The sequence below is a fragment of the Candida tropicalis genome (genome assembly GCF_000006335.3).
Source record: "Candida tropicalis MYA-3404 genomic scaffold supercont3.6, whole genome shotgun sequence".
NCBI lineage: Eukaryota > Fungi > Ascomycota > Pichiomycetes > Serinales > Debaryomycetaceae > Candida > Candida tropicalis.
The window spans coordinates 293,005-311,116 of NW_003020058.1; the positions used below are offsets into that span (position 1 = coordinate 293,005).

Genomic DNA, 18,112 nt, shown 5'->3' on the forward strand with positions numbered 1-18,112 from the left:
ACTTTTCTTTTTTTACATTTAGAGTAGCTAACATCAATAAGAACTCGATCACCTTTTTCTGAATTTTTTGATTAAGAAATATTCCATATCTTGTCATTTATATTTTTTATCTTACTGCATTTCTTGTTTAACTATCCCAATAGTAAAAGTTCCCATCTTATCACTTTACTAGATTTTTTTTTTTTTTTTTTTTTTTTGATTCATATTGCATGGGTTACTTGTCTTTAAATAAATTCATATTTTAATATTTATTAGCATTCTTATTATCAATATATTTCCATTTGATTAATAGGTCCCGAGTATGAGTTATAACAATAACTATCAGAAGAAAAAGAGGCCCGGAATTATTATAAACCCACCAACACAGTCAACTTTGGATGTTGTTGATCTTGCAGATGAAGATGTATCTTACGATGAAGACTTTGATCCCAACAAGACTTATATGCCTTCTCCACAATACTGGCAACGACAATCATCCAACAATAGAAGCAATGATAACAACAGTGTTGAAATTCCAGCATTTCCACAAGTTAGAGATATCCTGCCTGAACGATTCCTGATTCATTCAGATGAAGGACTATACAACAACAGAAATACTAGAAGAGATATATTTAATGTTCTACATTTGAGTAGATCAGCTTCCCCCCTGAGATCTCCCAGAGAACAAACACCCGTAACACCCAATATTGGTCATGCTTTAGACGATGAAGATCTAGAAGAGTTACAAGCAGGTTTACATTATGCTTTGGGGACAAAAGAAGAGCAACCAAATTGGTTTCCTGTAACCACACCCATAAAAGAGCACAGTAGTGGCTCAAAAGAACATTTACCAAGCCCAAACACCAGTTTTGTCAATCACACAAATAATATACCAATGGAAGACCTTTCAACTAAACGTCCGCAATTCCGATCTTTCAAAAGTCAAGATTCAACAGCTACACGAAACAACCCATCGTTGGAAATAAACACAGGGATAGAAAATGAAACTACCCTTGATCCAAATCTATTGGAAACAGGATCACACTTGTCGGTAGGATCTAGAGATGGTTCTGCGTCTCCGAGATTCGCAAGTGCTATTGCGAGAATATCAGACCGTATTGCAGGATCAGGGAATAACCGACGAAAGAATGACGGTACCGATAGATTAGATGCCACAGATTCCCAGGCTAGTTTACCGTTACGTACACCAGTGAGTGAACATTTCACATTTTTTAGCGAGCCAAACCAATCTCCCCCAAAGAGTGTCAGAACAGTGCCAGATGTGAGAATTACAGATACGTTTGGACAACAGTCTATCAACGATTCAAAGGGATTAGGTTTATATGTTAATACTACCAATAGACTGAATGCTTCCACTGAAGCAGCTGTTGAGTCACAACCTGACGTTTCCTTATTACATCAAGCAAAGTCAGCTCTTAAAAAAGATCGTACAAATACAGACTTCCAGTATCAAGATTTTGACACCATGCATCTATTTGGTAACTCCTTGGGTATTTTCTCACCAAAGTCCAAAATCAGACAAGCTTGTTACAAAATATTCGAACACAACATAACAAACGTTGTGTTTCTTGTTATTTTATTTTTACAAGTGGCATTACTAGCCTATAGACAATGGAATCCTGCTGCTCTTGAAGGTTACATGTATGATGGATACAATTGGGCAGATTATATTTTAATTGTCATCAACATTATCTACACATTTGAGATTGTGGGTAAGATAATTGCTTATGGATTTTATAACGACAGAGTAATGTATGAAGAATTAGGGTTGAATTATCCAGAAAATGGATTCAAAAACCAATACTTCAACTTGAATTACTTCACAAGGATTTTAAAAAATTTCCAACATGGTAAATTGAAACATAAGACTAAAGAGCCAGCCAAATCACAGAGGAATCATCGTATGCATAAACTGTCTTTAAGTGAAGATAGCGATGTTAGAGAAATAAATCTCAATGAAAGTAACGATAATTCATTACTTCAGAACCAGAATGAATCTTTTGATTTGAAAAACAAGTACCAGATGCACCTGCATCATTATGGGAAGTATACCCCACTAAGTTCAGATGATTCTCAAGAATCTGACGATATAAACACAAATATTCCACCTCCTGTTCGTAAGCTTCAAACAAAGAATACGTTTTTCAAACCAAGTCAGAACACATTTGATATGTTGAATTTGAAAAGAGCATTCTTAAGAAGTAGTTGGCAAAGAATTGATTTCATTTCAGCTATAGCCTTTTGGATATCATTGTTTATTTCTATTGATCATTATGATGCAGAGCATCATATTACAATTTTCAGAGCCGTTAGTTGTTTTCGTATATTGAGACTTGTTAACTTGACCACTGGTACCACCACAATTTTGAAGGCATGTAAAATTGCCATCCCCCAGTTGATTGATGTGTCTATTTTTATTACCTGTTTTTGGCTTTTCTTTGGAATTATTGGTGTCCAGACTTTCAAGTCATCGTTAACAAGACACTGTGTTTGGACTAACCCTGATGATCCAACTGAAACTTATATTAATGAAGAGCAGTTTTGTGGATCATACTTGGGGTTGGATGGATCAAAGATGCCTTATTTAATGAGAGATGGTCTGCTGTCTGACGTTATAAAAGGGTATCGATGTCCCAAATATTCGCAATGTATCTCAGGGGAAAATCCATATAACGGAACATTGAGTTTTGACAATATCTTACAGTCCTTGGAGATTGTATTTGTAATTATGAGTGTGAATACCTTTAGTGACCTTATGTATAATACCATGGATACAGATAATATCGCGGCATGTTTGTTCTTTATTGGCTGCATTTTCGTCATGACAGTTTGGTTGATTAACGTCTTTATTGCCATTATTGTTGCGTCGTTTAATATCACCAGAATGGAGGTTGCTGAAGAACGTAAGAAAAAGAAGGAAGGAAGAAGAATCTTCAGAGTTTTTGGATATGCAGACGAGGATTTGTCAATGCATGATGACAGAATCGAGTTTTTAAAGAAACAGAACGTGTTATTGAAATGGTATTATAAATTTGAATTCATATTTATAATCCTCATTATAGCTGATTTATTTGCTCAATGTTTCCGAAAGCATGGTATGGATGAATTTCGACGTCACACGTTATACCGACTTGAATCAACATTTACTGGAATTTTTGTTGCTGAAATCATTTTCCGGTTTTTGATCTACTTCCCACATTGGAGAATGTTTTTCATGTCCAAAAGAAATTGTTTTGATTTGTTTTTGGCAGTCATCACCGGTATCATAATTATTGGGCCGGTGAAAAATGCTCTTGGTCAGGCTTATTACTGGTTAACTGCATTTCAGTTGTTGAGAGCTTATAGAGTTGTATTGGCAACTTCGATTACTAGAAACTTATGGCTAAAAATAATGGGGAATTTCAAAGCATTGTTTGATTTGACTTTGTTCTTCTTCATCTTGTTGGCTTTGGTTAGTATTATTATTGCAAGATATTTTGAAGCCAATGTTCCCGAAGAAGATGTTGATGAAGTTGATTATCCTATGAATACTTTACCAGGGGTGTTTATTGCATTATATGTTATTACATCTACCGAGAATTGGACATCAGTTCTTTATGCTATGCAAAGCTATGCCAGGACCACATCTTCAAGATCTTTTGGAGCGGTTTTCTTAATCTCATGGTTTATTTTGTCTAATATGATTATTATGAATATTTTCATTGCTGTTATTGCAAAAACTTTAGAAGTATCAGAAGAGGATAAAAGAAAACAACAGTTATTACAATTTATTGATACTATGACCAACAAATTACAATACATTGAAGAAGAATCAGGCTTACTAGCCAAGATCAAGAAGAAAATATTCAGACGGAAACATGTTAAGGACGAATTAGAGCAAGCAGTGGTCAATTTACTCTTAAGTGGTACCGCCGTTAATGATTTCTTGGATACAGAAAACCAGAAAGAGCACGATAATGATAATGATAATGATGAGGATGAGTTGATAGTATTGCCAAACTCTACATGGAAGCGATGGTTAAACATTAGCTATTGGAGAACCCGAAGTTTTTTCAGAAACCCATTTTATGGCGAAGGTAGATCGAAAAGAACGGTTGTATCATTAGAAAATTTTAACCCTGCTAATTTTGCTAGAAATATAATTAAGGAAAGGAAAAACATAGTCACCAGACAAAATGCATTCTTAGAATCAAATCCAAGATATAATTATGTTTTTTATGTGATTGGGCCACATCATCCCCTCAGAAGATTATGTCAAAAAATGGTGCAACCAAGTTATGGTGAAAGAATTGATGGTGTTGCACCATATAAACCAGTTGCAGATGCGATGGTTGTTTTTATGTTTATTGCAACAATCACTTTAGTTGTAATTGCTTGTTATATGACACCGATATATCGAATGACTGACCGAGGATTTGATTGGACATTTTGGTCGGAATATATTTTTGTGATAATTTTCAGTATTGAATTTGCCATTAAAGTTGTTGCTGATGGGTTTATATTCACACCAAATGCATACGTTCGTTCGTCATGGAATTTAATTGATTTAGTGGTGTTGATTTCATTATGGATTGAAGCGATTGCCTATTTGAAGAATGATGGGAACTTGTCAAGAATTGTTAGAGGATTGAAGGCATTGAGAGCATTGAGATTATTAACAATTAGTGAAACTGCTAAAGCCAACTTCCACAATACAATGATTGCCGGGTTTTGGAAAATTATCAATGCCGGGATAATCTCCCTTTGTTTGTTGCTTCCTTTTTCCATTTGGGGATTGAATATTTTCAATGGTAGACTTGGATATTGTATTGATGGTGAGTCAGATATGAGTTCTTGTTATAATGAGTACTCAAATGAGGTTTTCAACTGGACTGTTCTTAGTCCTAATGTTTACACAAATCCTCAATTGCATTTCAATCGTTTTGCCAGTTCCTTTGCCTCTTTGTTTGAAATTGTTTCCCTTGAAGGTTGGACAGATATGTTATCAAATGTAATGGCAAGTACAGGTATTGGCACACCCAAAGAAACCAACGCATCTCCATTTAATGGGTTCTTTGTTGTCTTGTTCAATTTTGTTAGTATTGTTTTTATTTTGACATTGTTTGTTTCTGTCATTATTAGTAACTATTCAATTACCACTGGTAGAGCATATATGACAAAAGATCAAATCTCCTGGTACCAAGTGAAAAAGATTCTTGTCCAAGTTCGTCCATCTCGAAGAAAGAAGCCAGAAAACCTCAATTTTTTCAGAAGGTTTTGTTATAAAATGACGGTTGAGAAAAATCCAATATGGACAAGGGTATTAAACATTGTTTTGTTTTTTCATGTTTTAGCTTTGCTTATGGAAAGTTTCCCATCATTGGAGGATGTCAATACATTCAGAACAGTTATTTATACAATTGCATCAAGTATGTTTTTTGTGAATTCAACAATGCTTGCATTTGGTCAAGGTATACGAACTTTTCTTCATTACAAGTGGAACGTATTCAACTTTGTTGTGGCATGGGGTGCATTTGCAACTACAGTTGCTTCTTATAATCTGAATCCATATTCTCCATTTCTCAATATTAACAAGTTATTTTTGGTGTCGATTTTGTTTTTTGTTATTCCTAGAAGTAATCGTTTGAGTCAACTTTTGAGGTTTGCAACAGCTTCATTACCATCATTACTTTCGTTGGTTTTCACCTGGATAATTGTGTTTTTAGTGTTTGCTATTGCCATGAACCAAATTTTTGGATTGACTAGATTAGGTCCAAATACCACTGGGAACATTAATTTAAGATCGGTGCCCAAATCTTTGATTCTTTTATTTAGATGCAGTTTTGGAGAAGGCTGGAATTATATAATGGAAGATTTCACTGTTTCTGCACCATTTTGTACATCAAATAACGGTCTTGATCATAATGATTGTGGTAGTAAACAATATGCTTATATATTGTTTATTGCATGGAATATCATATCCATGTATATATTTTTGAATATGTTTGTTTCCTTGGTGGTGGATAGTTTTGATTACATTGGGCATAAGAAGAGTTATAGTGAATTGATTAAACGTGAAGAGATTCGAAAATTTAAAAGAACTTGGCAACAATTTGATCCTGAAGGTACCGGCTATATTAAACCAATTGACTTGCCAAAGGTGTTGCATTCATTAGATGGGGCATTATCATTTCATTTTTATACTGGAGTGTTGTCCATTCCGGAATTGTGCAAAAAATGGATTATTAGAAATAACCCTAATGATCCATATGATATAACTGTGAATTATGATGCTATTGAATATACTATTGAACAAATGGATATTCCTAAAATCAGAGAGAGAAGAAAAGCGTATGAAATGTTTATTGAAGAAGCATTATTGACGATGGAACTAAATGATGATCCAGGTATTTCATTTACAAGAATATTATTGCAATTGCCGTTGTATACTGCATTTGATATGAGCAATTGTTTTAATTTGGTTGATTATTTGGATCGAAGATTATTGATTCAGAAGGTTGTTAAACGATTAAATACCAAAAGGGTTTATGAAACTATTGCTACATATGCATGTCGTTGGAAGTATCAGAAAGACCGTAGATTAGGAATTTTTGACTCAAATATTGCTTTTGATTCTCAAATGAAGAGAAATAGTTATTTAACAAATGATTCATTGATAATCAATAAGCTGGCCCCAACAATTTTTGTTAGTGATCACCATGATTACGAAGACAATAATTTTGACAATGATAGTTTTTACAAACATAAAGAACTGATGGAGGAATATTATACTGATAGAAATAATCGATCTAAAATGACTAAAAGAGGTGCACAAAATTCTGAAAATCTTGATCCAACAAGTGGAGTTTATTATCCAAGTTCACCGGTAACACAATTAAGTAATCCTCATCATGTCCAACCAAATAAGCCGAAATTATTCATTGAAATTCCGTCGCTGAGTTCGAGAAATCAAAATGAATCATTACCATATCCAACAGCTAATGATGAAGAAGAAATTAAAATCTCCCCATTTTTAAGTCCTCAAGAAGTTGATGAATTACAAAGTAGTAAAAATGTTTCTTTGGTTGATATCAGTGATATTGAAGGAATTTTAGAACAATCATCATGGAAAGATGCTATGGGTGATATAAGATCAAAAGAAAATAAAAAGAAATAGATTTATTTATACATATGCATATATATATATACTTTAAACTTATAGAAGAAGAGCATTTTTTTTTGTTTTAGTTTTGTATTTTGTTGTATAAATTATTAGAACATGAATGATTTATTATTTTTATTATTACTACTACTACAATGTTTGATATACACCTCTTTTAAATTAATCTAATCAGTTTTAATATCATTTAAACCCAAACTTTCATTTTGTTCAAAAGTTCTTTCAAATTCTTCAATTGTCATATTTGGATCATTATCAGGAGCATAAACATTTTGAATATAAGAAGAAGCTAAAGGATCTTCCATTATAATAGTGAAACCAATTTTACCATCGATAGCATCTTGTAATCTTGCAAAAAAACTAGTCCATCTAGTTTTAGTTTCTTGATCCATTGAATCAGAAGTTTGAGTGAAAACTCTACTATGCAATTCTTCAGCAACTTGAGTTAATAAACCTTCAATTGTAGTAAATCTACCACCTAAAGTACCTGGAGTTAAATCTAAATTTAATTCAGGAATATTTAAACCACAAGTTTCACTTTTTAAAATATCTCTTGCTAAATCTTCAGGATCAGTAATTTTTAAAGTAATTCTTTTACCTTTATCAGGTATAGCACCACCTGTTTTAACTTCATTTGATTTATAACCACAATGATCACATACTGTAGACATTAAAATAACATCTTTAAAATGTGGAATATTAACTGTTTTCATATGTGTTTCACATGGTTTATAACATGATGAACAAGTAGCTGAAAATGTTTGAACTTCATTTTCAAAATTTTCAATTTCAGTTGCATCTGATTTAAATCCAGTTACACGTGGATTGGTATCATTATTATTATTATTTGTATTAGTTGAATTTTCTTGTTCTTGTTTTAAATTTGAGGAAATATTTGAATCAGTAGCTTGTTTTTTATTAGCAAGTTCTTGTTGTTTATGTTGGGCAACATCATCAGCGGAAATTAAACCTAAAAAGACATTTTGTTCAGCAGTTCTATTATATTCATACATTGACCATTTATGAGTTGGTTCACCTGGAACATATTCAATCCAAGAATTACCAGCAGGATCATCAATAGTAATAGTTAATGGTAAAGTATTTGGTTCACAATTAATAAAAGAATTGATTTTATTAATGACTGATTCAATTTTTTCATAAATTTCAGGTTGAATTTTCTTTCTTTCTTCTTGATCAGCTTGTAAATCTTCAATCATTTCTTGTAAAATACCTTCAACATTAATTAATTGACCTCTTTTTGGAGGAATTTCAATATCTAATTCATTAAATCTAACAGTTGCAGTTTCACTTTTAACAACTTGACGATTGAAATCTTCTTTTTTTTCAATTTTCATAATATATCTAGCACCTTTTTCAGCAATTTGTGCAGCTGGTTGAATTTCACTATTTTTAAATCCACAATGAGGACATTCAAATGACATGATAATAATTTCTCTAAAATATGGAATTCTAGTTAATAACATTCTAGTAACACCATTTTTATGACAATTCATACATAATGATTCAACTTCTTGAACTGGATGTCCTTCAGCATCTTCAGCTCCTGTTTGTCTAATACTATTATCAACTTCTTGAGCTTGTTCTCCAACAGTTGAGAAAAATTCTTCTTTTTTTGGTTGTTCGGATGAAGACATGTCTGGATTATCTAATTTGATTTTCTTATCGATATGAGAATCTGAATTATCCATTTAATACAAAAATATAATTTTTTTAAAAAAACAAGAAGATAATTCGTTTGATTTTATATTAATAATCAGAAATGTGAGTTCCTTGAGATGGGGCAAGAAATTTTTCGTTTTACTTTTTTTTTTTTTCAATTACAGGATGAGCACTTGTATGCAGGGATTTGTTAGTGATTATAAACATGATAGAACATTCTAGATGGTACTAGTAGGGGGGCAGACTAAAATCAACAAATACCCAAAGGTCATTATACATATGAATTATGGTGTGATTAGCTGGTGGTGATTTTTCATGCAATAGGGGAGTTTGAATTAATTCTATAAAGTTTGAAATTGAAAAAGAAGTTGCAAAATAAAACGTAGGAAGGAAAAAAAAGGAGGGGGGAAATAAAAACAAAGCAATTGTTCACGTGAGTTCGGAGTTTTAGTGATTTTGAAAGACAAATCAACACTAATGGCATAAATATACACATTTCTTTATCTTGGTATGATTAAGTTATTGTGAGACATAACATTTGTTTCAATGGATATCATAATTATGCAATTAGAGATTCCTATTATTAGAAACATCGTATATCTTTATTTAACACTATAACCGGGTATGTTTTATACTTGTATCCGATAGAGTTGAGAAATATTTCTAGCCGAAGCTTATTTTTTTTTACTTTAAAAATTTAGACGAATCATACAATGTTGTTGTTGAAAACAAGACGGACCACGCGGTATATATTGATAAGCCTACAAGTTTAATATTGAATCCACAGTAGTATTGTTTTATGCATCTTGATATGCAGTTCTCTCAATGTGTGGCATCAACTAATTGACCAAATACCAGAGAGATGAACTTGGAAAGTAACAAAAAAACCTTATCGGATTTTAATACCACCAACGATCCACAACTCTTATTCCCGGACCACGATTCTACACGATATCTCTTTTATTATTAAACTTGAAAAAATATCAATCTCATGAATGCAAAATAATAGTAATAATAATAATAGTAGAGAGAAATAAAGAATTCCCTGCATATAAACGCCAAAGAAAATTCACGTGCACTTATCTAATAGTACCACAAACAAAAACCGATGATGTACACAAAAGACAGACACAAACAATGCAATACACAAGATGCAGATCATAAAATCTATTGTTTACAATAGTTAAGGTGTTTACAGCCGTTCGTTTGCATGGATTTTAGTTTGTAGTAGCATTTCGTAAATGTTTAATGAATGTGGTGTTGAAACCAGAATAAAAGAGAATAAAGTTCTGATTAAGTAGAGTCTTTTTTCTTTGATGTTTCTATTATTTAAATTCTCATGGGTGCGTGTGATGATTGAATAAATAATGTGTCATTCACATTCGGAATTTTTGTCATATTACTAATATTAAGAAAGGTTACAAACAGACAGAGAAATGGTGAAGATGGCTGATGGTTGGCTAGTTGGATTTAACTAAATGTAAGAATGTAGTGATGTCACGTTTTTTTGTTCTCCTTGGAAAAAAAAAAAAAGAAAATGGGACTTTTTGCCACACTGCACACGACCACGCTCTTCCACAATTTTTTTTTTCCTCTTTGATGAAAAAGTATAAAAAAGAAACATAAGCCACACTTGAATTCTCACACCCTTTTATACATATATACCACACAGTTTTATAACAATAATAATTGTGGGTTTTTATCACAATAATATTAAGTTTCATTATTTCCTTCCGAAAGGTGTATATATATATATATATATAATCAAGCAACAGAAAAGGAAGTTTCTTGTTTATTGTCCCACACTCACCCTTGTTTCAATATTTATATATTTAACAAAACTACCTGTCATTCATAATTTCCTGTTGTTATAACAACTATAATTTTTCAACAAAACTTATAGGGATTTTATCGAATTAGAATTTATTATTATTATTATTATTTTTAATTAACTCCAACAGCTAATAATCAAATAGTTTTCATTGTTTGTTTTCTAATCATGGATTTCAATCAAAATTGTGATAAAGTTTCTTCTTCAGTAACAACTGATAGTTTTAATAATTTAATCAATTCAACCACGGTTGATTCCGGTTCTAATGAAAATTTTCATCATCATCATCATCTTAACCATCATTCAAGGAAACAATCTACTTCATCATCATCTTCAAAATCAACATTAATAAATCAAACACCATTGGATTTCATTCAAACAAAACCAACTTCTCCAACACCAGGATCATCATCATCATCATCGACTTCTATGACTACTGAACAACAAGAACAACAAGAACAACAAGAAGATGTATCTGTTGTTACTCCATTTTTAATGAAACATATAAGTGATCAAAATTTGATTCCTAAAGATAATTTTCATAAATATTGTTATCGTCATAATCCAGAAGTTACATGTAATAAACAAACAGATGAAGTACGAATGAAACTTATACAAGAAAAATTGGAATTACTTCCCAATAGAGATCAAGAAGCTATTTCACATGTATGGTCAATTTTCAGTGCTGCACCTGTACATCATCGACAATTAATATTACAAGGATTATTAAGTCAATGCTGTTTCCCACAATTATCATTTATTTCTCAAGAAGTTAGTCAATTAATTAAAATTGATTTTATATCTACATTGCCTCAAGAAATAGCTCTTAAAATTTTATGTTATTTGGATTGCAGAAGTTTATGTAATGCTGCTCAAGTTAGTAGGAAATGGAAATTATTGGCAGATGATGATAGAGTATGGCATCATATGTGTCAACAACATATTGATAGAAAATGTCCTAATTGTGGATGGGGATTACCATTGATGCATATGAAAAGAGCAAGAGAAATGTCAACTACCGAAGAAGGAAATATTCAACCTAATTCACAAGGCAATGATGCAACACCAACAACATCAACAACAACTGCAAGTGGTGTAACTGAAGGTGAACCAGAAAGGAAAAAATTGAAAACTGCACCAGAAGTTAATCGTACTAAAACAATTGTTGCTAAGAAAAGACCGTGGAAATCTGTTTATTCAGAAAGATATAAGTTGGAAAAAAATTGGAGAAAAGGATTATTTACAGTTAAAACATTTACTGGTCATAGTGATGGAGTTACATGTTTACAATTTAATAGAAAATATTTAATGACTGGTTCATATGATACAACTATTAAAATATGGAAAATTGATACCGGTGAATGTATTAAAACATTAACTGGTCATACTAAAGGGGTACGATCATTAGTATTTGATAATCAAAAATTAATCACTGGTGGGTTAGATGCTACAATTAAAGTATGGAATTATCATACTGGTGAATGTATTGCTACTTATAGAGGACACGATGATGCCATTGTATCTGTTGATTTTACCAATAAATCTATTGTTTCAGGGTCAGCAGATCATACTGTGCGTGTTTGGCATGTTGATTCAAGAACTTGTTATACTTTAAGAGGACATACAGATTGGGTTAATTGTGTTAAAATTCATCTGCCTTCAAATACAGTTTTCAGTGCTAGTGATGATACCACTATTAGAATGTGGGATTTAACTACCAATCAATGTCTTAAAGTGTTTGGAGGTATGGAAAATAATGGACATATTGGTCAAGTTCAATGTGTTATTCCATTTACTTATAAAGAAGAATTGATTGAAGATGAAAGTGAAAGTGAATCAGAAAGTTCAAAACCATCAACAACTTTAAGTGAATCAATTCCAAGGCTTACGCCACAACCAGACCTGTCTTCATCATCATCATCACAAATTGCAACGATGACTACTACCAGTAATACAAATTGTTTATATCCTACACATTTATTGACATCATCATTAGATAATACAATTAAATTATGGGATGTTAAAACTGGGAAATGTATTCGCACACAATTTGGACATATTGAAGGAGTGTGGTCAATTGCAGCTGATACATTTAGAATTATTAGTGGAGCTCATGATAGATTAATTAAAGTATGGGATTTACAAAATGGGAAATGTTTACATACATTTAGTAATAATTCATCAGTTTCTTGTGTTGGATTAAGTGATTCAAAATTTGTTGCTGGTTTGGAAAATGGTGAAGTTAAAATGTATAGCTTTGAATAATGAAAATGAGAAGAGTTGTAATTATATATATTTGTTATAGAATTTGTGTATTATTATTATTATTGTTATTACTATTGTTACTAGTGATGTTAATTTGACAACTTTTGTAGATGTTTAATTATATGAATGGTAAATATCTACATATTTAAGTAACAATACATCGAGAAGTTTAATAGTGTTAAGATTTTTTTTTCAATTTACCACAACCCAAATAATCGTGATAACTAATGATGAATCAAAGATTAATGCAATGTAGAAACAATAAGAATAAATAGAAAAGAATGATTATTGATGAGATCATTATCATTTTATAAATAAATAATTAAATCAATCATACTTCCATAATTCCCGAATATCTAAAACCAAAGCCAAAATTGTCTAAATTAAAATAGAAAACAGGAAATACTGTATAAAAAAAAACTAATCTGACCATTAATGAAACTATATTACACATCAATTCTAAACACACACACCCTCTTGTTGTCTCTTATTTAAGAATTTAATTTATGATTGATTAGTTAAGACTATACTATTAATCAACATCTCTAATGTTGTGATTGCAATTTTAAAAGCTACAATTATAAGTCTAATTAATTTGTATAGCTTTGAACATAAAACTTGGAATAGATCTCATTTTTATTTAAAAAAAAATACACAACACTGATTATTTTACTCCCTTCTTTCCTATTTCCGCTCCCTCCCTATATTAATTCATCCCTTGAATTTATTTTAATTTTTTTTTTTTTTACAACCAAAGTGTTGCTTCTCAAGAGATCTAGTTTTTACAACCAAGTGTTGTCTCAGTTGATGTTCTTTTACAACCAGAATAATAATTGTTAAATTTATATATTTATAAAGAAGATAAATGACAATTAGATATGAAACATCTCTCTCTTTCTATATCTCTCTCTATCTATATCTCTCTCTATCTATGTATACAGAATAATGCAGATTTATAAAGAAAGTATCATTTATTGATATATAAACTATTCAGTTGAATTAAAAACTAAGGGATAATAATAAATCCCCATTGATATTTAAAATATAACCAAAGAATAAAAACACTGTACTAAAATTTCCATTCAACTTCAATGAAGTAACAAATCAAGAAGTACAAAATAAAATAGAAAGTAAACCCAGGATATATATATATACATATATATACCTACAAAATGACACATATACTCAAGCACGGTTAGTGAATAATGATTGTTATTATTTTATTCTTCTGATTTTTAAGTACCCAAAAATGAAGAAACAGTAAATGAACCATTTCTTGTGATTTTCTCAGTTTCTTCAGATGAACTACTACTTGAACTACTGGTTGAATTATTTCTATTTGTTGAATCAATTGGATCAACCTCTTGATTATCAGATGAAAAGAAACAATAATTCTCCAACAATTCTTTATAACTCTTGGAATTAAGAAACTTGTTACGATTAGAAACTCCAGTAATTGATGGTCCAACTGAACTTGTTGCTGAATTGGTAGTTTTAGAAGTTGTTGATTTATTGGTACGAGTTGCGTTCTTACTATTATTATTATCATTATTATTATTATTATTCTTTGATGCAGTAGTAGTAGTAGATCTTGGTTGTCTCAAATTATCATCCACGAAATTTCTATTAAAATCTGAGGTATCCAATTTCGATAAATGAGGTTGAAACTTGGTCTTATATTTAGCTTGACTTTCATTAGCTTTATTATTATTATTATTGCCACTACCATTTCTATTTGATGCAATACATGAACTTGTGAAATAATCATCAGTGACATCGGGATTCTTATATATTGAAGACAATAAAGGTGATGATAAATAATAATTGTTCTTGACAAAATCACTGATTTCTGAAGGATTACTCAAATTATCTTCATCTTTATTATTTTGGTCATTTGATGATTCAGCTTCTGTTGAGGATTCTGCCGATTTCATTAATGATTCTATATCAGAATCAGAGGCAACTCTTTTAAGATATGAATTGGAATATCTTGGTTTCTTTGCATGATCTTGAATTTGAGTACCAATTGTTTGAGGATGAAGATGGTGATGGTGGTTGTGATGTGGATGATGATGCAAAAATCTCTTTAATTTGACCTCATAATTCTTATAACTATTATTATCCCAAAATTCCTTATTATCTGTATCATATTTAATACACATTTGATAAGTTCTTTCATGAACTTCCTGATAATTATCTAATGAATCCGTTGAACTATTCTTGGAAAACTTTAAACTATTAAACAAGTTATTCAAAGGAATTTTAAACATAAATCTATCATAATCATTTAATTTTAAAACTTCAGGTCTTTCTCCTAAATAAATGGTAGGGATTTCAACTATAGTTAACCATTGATCTAAAGAATAACGTACAGTTAAATGCTTTTCAAATGCCATATTTTTAACTGCAATATAACCCAATAAATATCTTTTATCACTTGAAATAAACATCTTTTCCAAAAAAACAGGTGTTCCACCTTCAATCTTTCTTAGATATGATAACGGAGCAAAATTGGTCAATTTCAATTCCCAATCAAATGAAGGTTTGTGAAATCTTGAAGAGCTCTTGGAACCTCTGGAACTTTTTGGACCTGCAAAATTTTCACCATCAGAAATATCTGAATCATCACAAGAATCTTGACTTTCACAAGAGTAATCATTATCAACATCATCATAAAATGTAGACGAACGACCATTATCACAATAATCATCCTCATCATCCTCCTCATCCTCATCGGTTGAAGATGAAGATAATGAAGGTGAGTGATCAGCAGCAAGTAATCTTGGGGAATTAGATGCGGAAATAGCAGTTGGTCTATCCTTTTTATGGAAATACTTGACATCATTTGAGCCACCAAAATGGACTTGTTTATAAGTTGGAGTTGAAGGCAATGACATTGATCTTTTCTTATAATAATAAGTGGGACTTTTTAATGAAGGTTTAACCAATTCACCTGACTTTTTGCGTACCAATTTATAATCCTCCAATTCCGGAGGGGGAGAAGTTGTTGAAGAAGTTATATTGAAATAATCAGATGATGTTGGTGAAGTGTTTGTATTGGTGGTATCGACATTGATTGGTTGAGCATTTAATTTACTGTTTAGTTTTGTTTGATCATTAGATTTGATATATAAATCCACTGATCGTCTTGGTTTGTGTAAGAATTTCATAGATAGTGGAACATCCCCATTAGCCGTAGTGGATGGAGTGTTGTTAGTTATATTTGCATCCATTGTAGATAAATGAAATGTTGAATGATTTGGAAGGGGGTGGTGGTTGTAAATGAAATGAAGAAAATGGAAATAATCACTTAATTAATATGAACAGTTGATAAGTTATGTTAATTTGGGTTGGTTTTTTTTTCTTCTTCTTTATTTCTTTATTTCTTTCTGTAGTGTGTTATTAAAAGAAAATAAAAATACAAATTCAAAAATTAATCTGAGTTTATTTTCCCAACTTCAATACAAAAATATTTCTCTCTATCCAAATAAGCAAATAAGAAAACTGGGTGAAGATTGAAAATGGGTATATTATTTCTCTTCTGCTATTATTATTATTATTATTACTATTACTAATTGGTGTTACTGTTAATAACAATAAATAAATAAATAAATAATAATAATTTATATTCTTCTTACTCTTCTGTATTGGGATTTAGTGTGTGTGTGTGAGTGTGTGTGTGTGTGGTGGTGTGTGTATGTGTATGTGTATGTGTATGCGAAAGTGTGTGTATCAGTATGTGGAATATATTTGATAGTGTTGGAGGGAGGGAGGAGGGAGCAACAATGTGTGTCTCTGTGTAATTCTCTGTGTGTGTGTATTTGGTTGATTTTTACACAATTCCGCAATCGATATTACTAAAAGGAAAAAACCAAAAAAAAAAAAATTACCAATAAACGGGGAGGGGGGATGTATGAAGGAAACGAGATATGAACTGGGGAAGGGAGTATGATGTAGAACAGGGGTAATTTAAATGAAGAAATAGGAGTTGAAGGTTAAATATATCAACCAACAAAAGTCTAATTGAATAATATACACAATCAATCGATAATGAATATTAGCAAATTTGAAAAAAATAAAAAAAAAAAAATTAAAAGATGTTATATGGTACTACTTCTCTTTTCTTGTTGTGTTTCTTCTTGTTCTATCGCTTTCAATTAATTTGATGATTGACAATATGACAAGATAATCGAATATGAGGAGGGGGATAGAGTATGAAGGGAAGGTAGTTAATATGGTTGTGAAATTGTAATATGTAATATATTGGTAATTTCTAAATAACAGTGATAATGACAGTGGTTGGGAGTGGGTCTTGAAGTGGATTGTGGATGATGTGGGAGTAGGAGTGGAGTCCGTATTAGTATTAAAAATACAATGTAATAATAATTATACCAAGTGGTATTTACCAATAATATTTATTATCCTTTAGATAAACAGAATTTAATAAATAAATGAATAATTAAATAAATTAACTAAAAAAAAAAATCTCACTACGGGAGATAACCAATACCTTATATAATGAACACACTAAATGGAACTTAAAACAAAAAAAAAAAAAATTCAACAATGTGTGAAAAAAAAAGAACAACTCCTTAAATATGAAAACAATTAATGCAGAAATACCAAATGAACTAACTAAAATAAGTTGAGTATTCCTTGACTATGGGGGGATGCTAGTAAAATTTATTTTGTGTCAGTACTTTTAATGTAAGTCTCTATCGCTGCTTGATAAAATAAATAAAACAATGCAAGTTTGTTTGATTCTTTATTTCCAAGGAGGAGGGGTGAAGACTAAAATCTAAAACCCAATATAAATGGAAATAAAAAGCAAAAGCAATATAGGTTTGCTATAATTTAGAGTTGATGAATGGGTACGAACTCCGATTGTACACTTACAGTTCAAAATAGGATCTACACCAAACAATAAGATAAAACTCTATGAGAAGCAAGGAGGATACTTGCTCACAAAAAGAAAATAAAAGAAACAAGAAAAACTCCCCATGACTAAAGAAAGGGTTTATGAGTGAATCAATGAATGAGAACAAGACAAATAATAAATTCTCATGTTATGATGCTGATTGATTTGGAGTTAATGGAAATAGGTACAAAGGAGGCGTGAAACATATACTGTTTATGCTTGATGAGTTAAATTCCCTGGTAGTTATGATGAAGATGAT

At 31.0% G+C, this 18,112-nt stretch overlaps 4 protein-coding genes across 4 annotated transcripts; 2 read left to right on the forward strand and 2 right to left on the reverse strand. All coding sequences in view use genetic code 12, as the record gives it.

Annotated features, from left to right (window-relative positions):
- Positions 1-301: 301 nt before the first annotated feature.
- CCH1 (Cch1p) lies at positions 302-7,156 on the forward strand (the record flags this gene model as incomplete). Its single annotated transcript, XM_002550067.1, has 1 exon — positions 302-7,156. The coding sequence occupies one exon, from the start codon at positions 302-304 to the stop codon at positions 7,154-7,156; it is 6,855 nt and encodes a 2,284-aa protein (XP_002550113.1).
- A 170-nt stretch (positions 7,157-7,326) lies between these two features.
- Positions 7,327-8,868, reverse strand: ZPR1 (zinc finger-containing protein; the record flags this gene model as incomplete). The annotated part of the gene is made up of 1 exon (XM_002550068.1): positions 7,327-8,868. One exon carries the CDS (start codon positions 8,866-8,868, stop codon positions 7,327-7,329), a length of 1,542 nt encoding a protein of 513 aa, XP_002550114.1.
- Positions 8,869-10,838: 1,970 nt separating this feature from the next.
- CTRG_04413 (ubiquitin-binding SDF ubiquitin ligase complex subunit) lies at positions 10,839-12,935 on the forward strand (the record flags this gene model as incomplete). The annotated part of the gene is made up of 1 exon (XM_002550069.1): positions 10,839-12,935. One exon carries the CDS (start codon positions 10,839-10,841, stop codon positions 12,933-12,935), a length of 2,097 nt encoding a protein of 698 aa, XP_002550115.1.
- A 1,235-nt stretch (positions 12,936-14,170) lies between these two features.
- CTRG_04414 (uncharacterized protein) lies at positions 14,171-16,168 on the reverse strand (the record flags this gene model as incomplete). The annotated part of the gene is made up of 1 exon (XM_002550070.1): positions 14,171-16,168. The coding sequence occupies one exon, from the start codon at positions 16,166-16,168 to the stop codon at positions 14,171-14,173; it is 1,998 nt and encodes a 665-aa protein (XP_002550116.1).
- Positions 16,169-18,112: the final 1,944 nt, after the last annotated feature.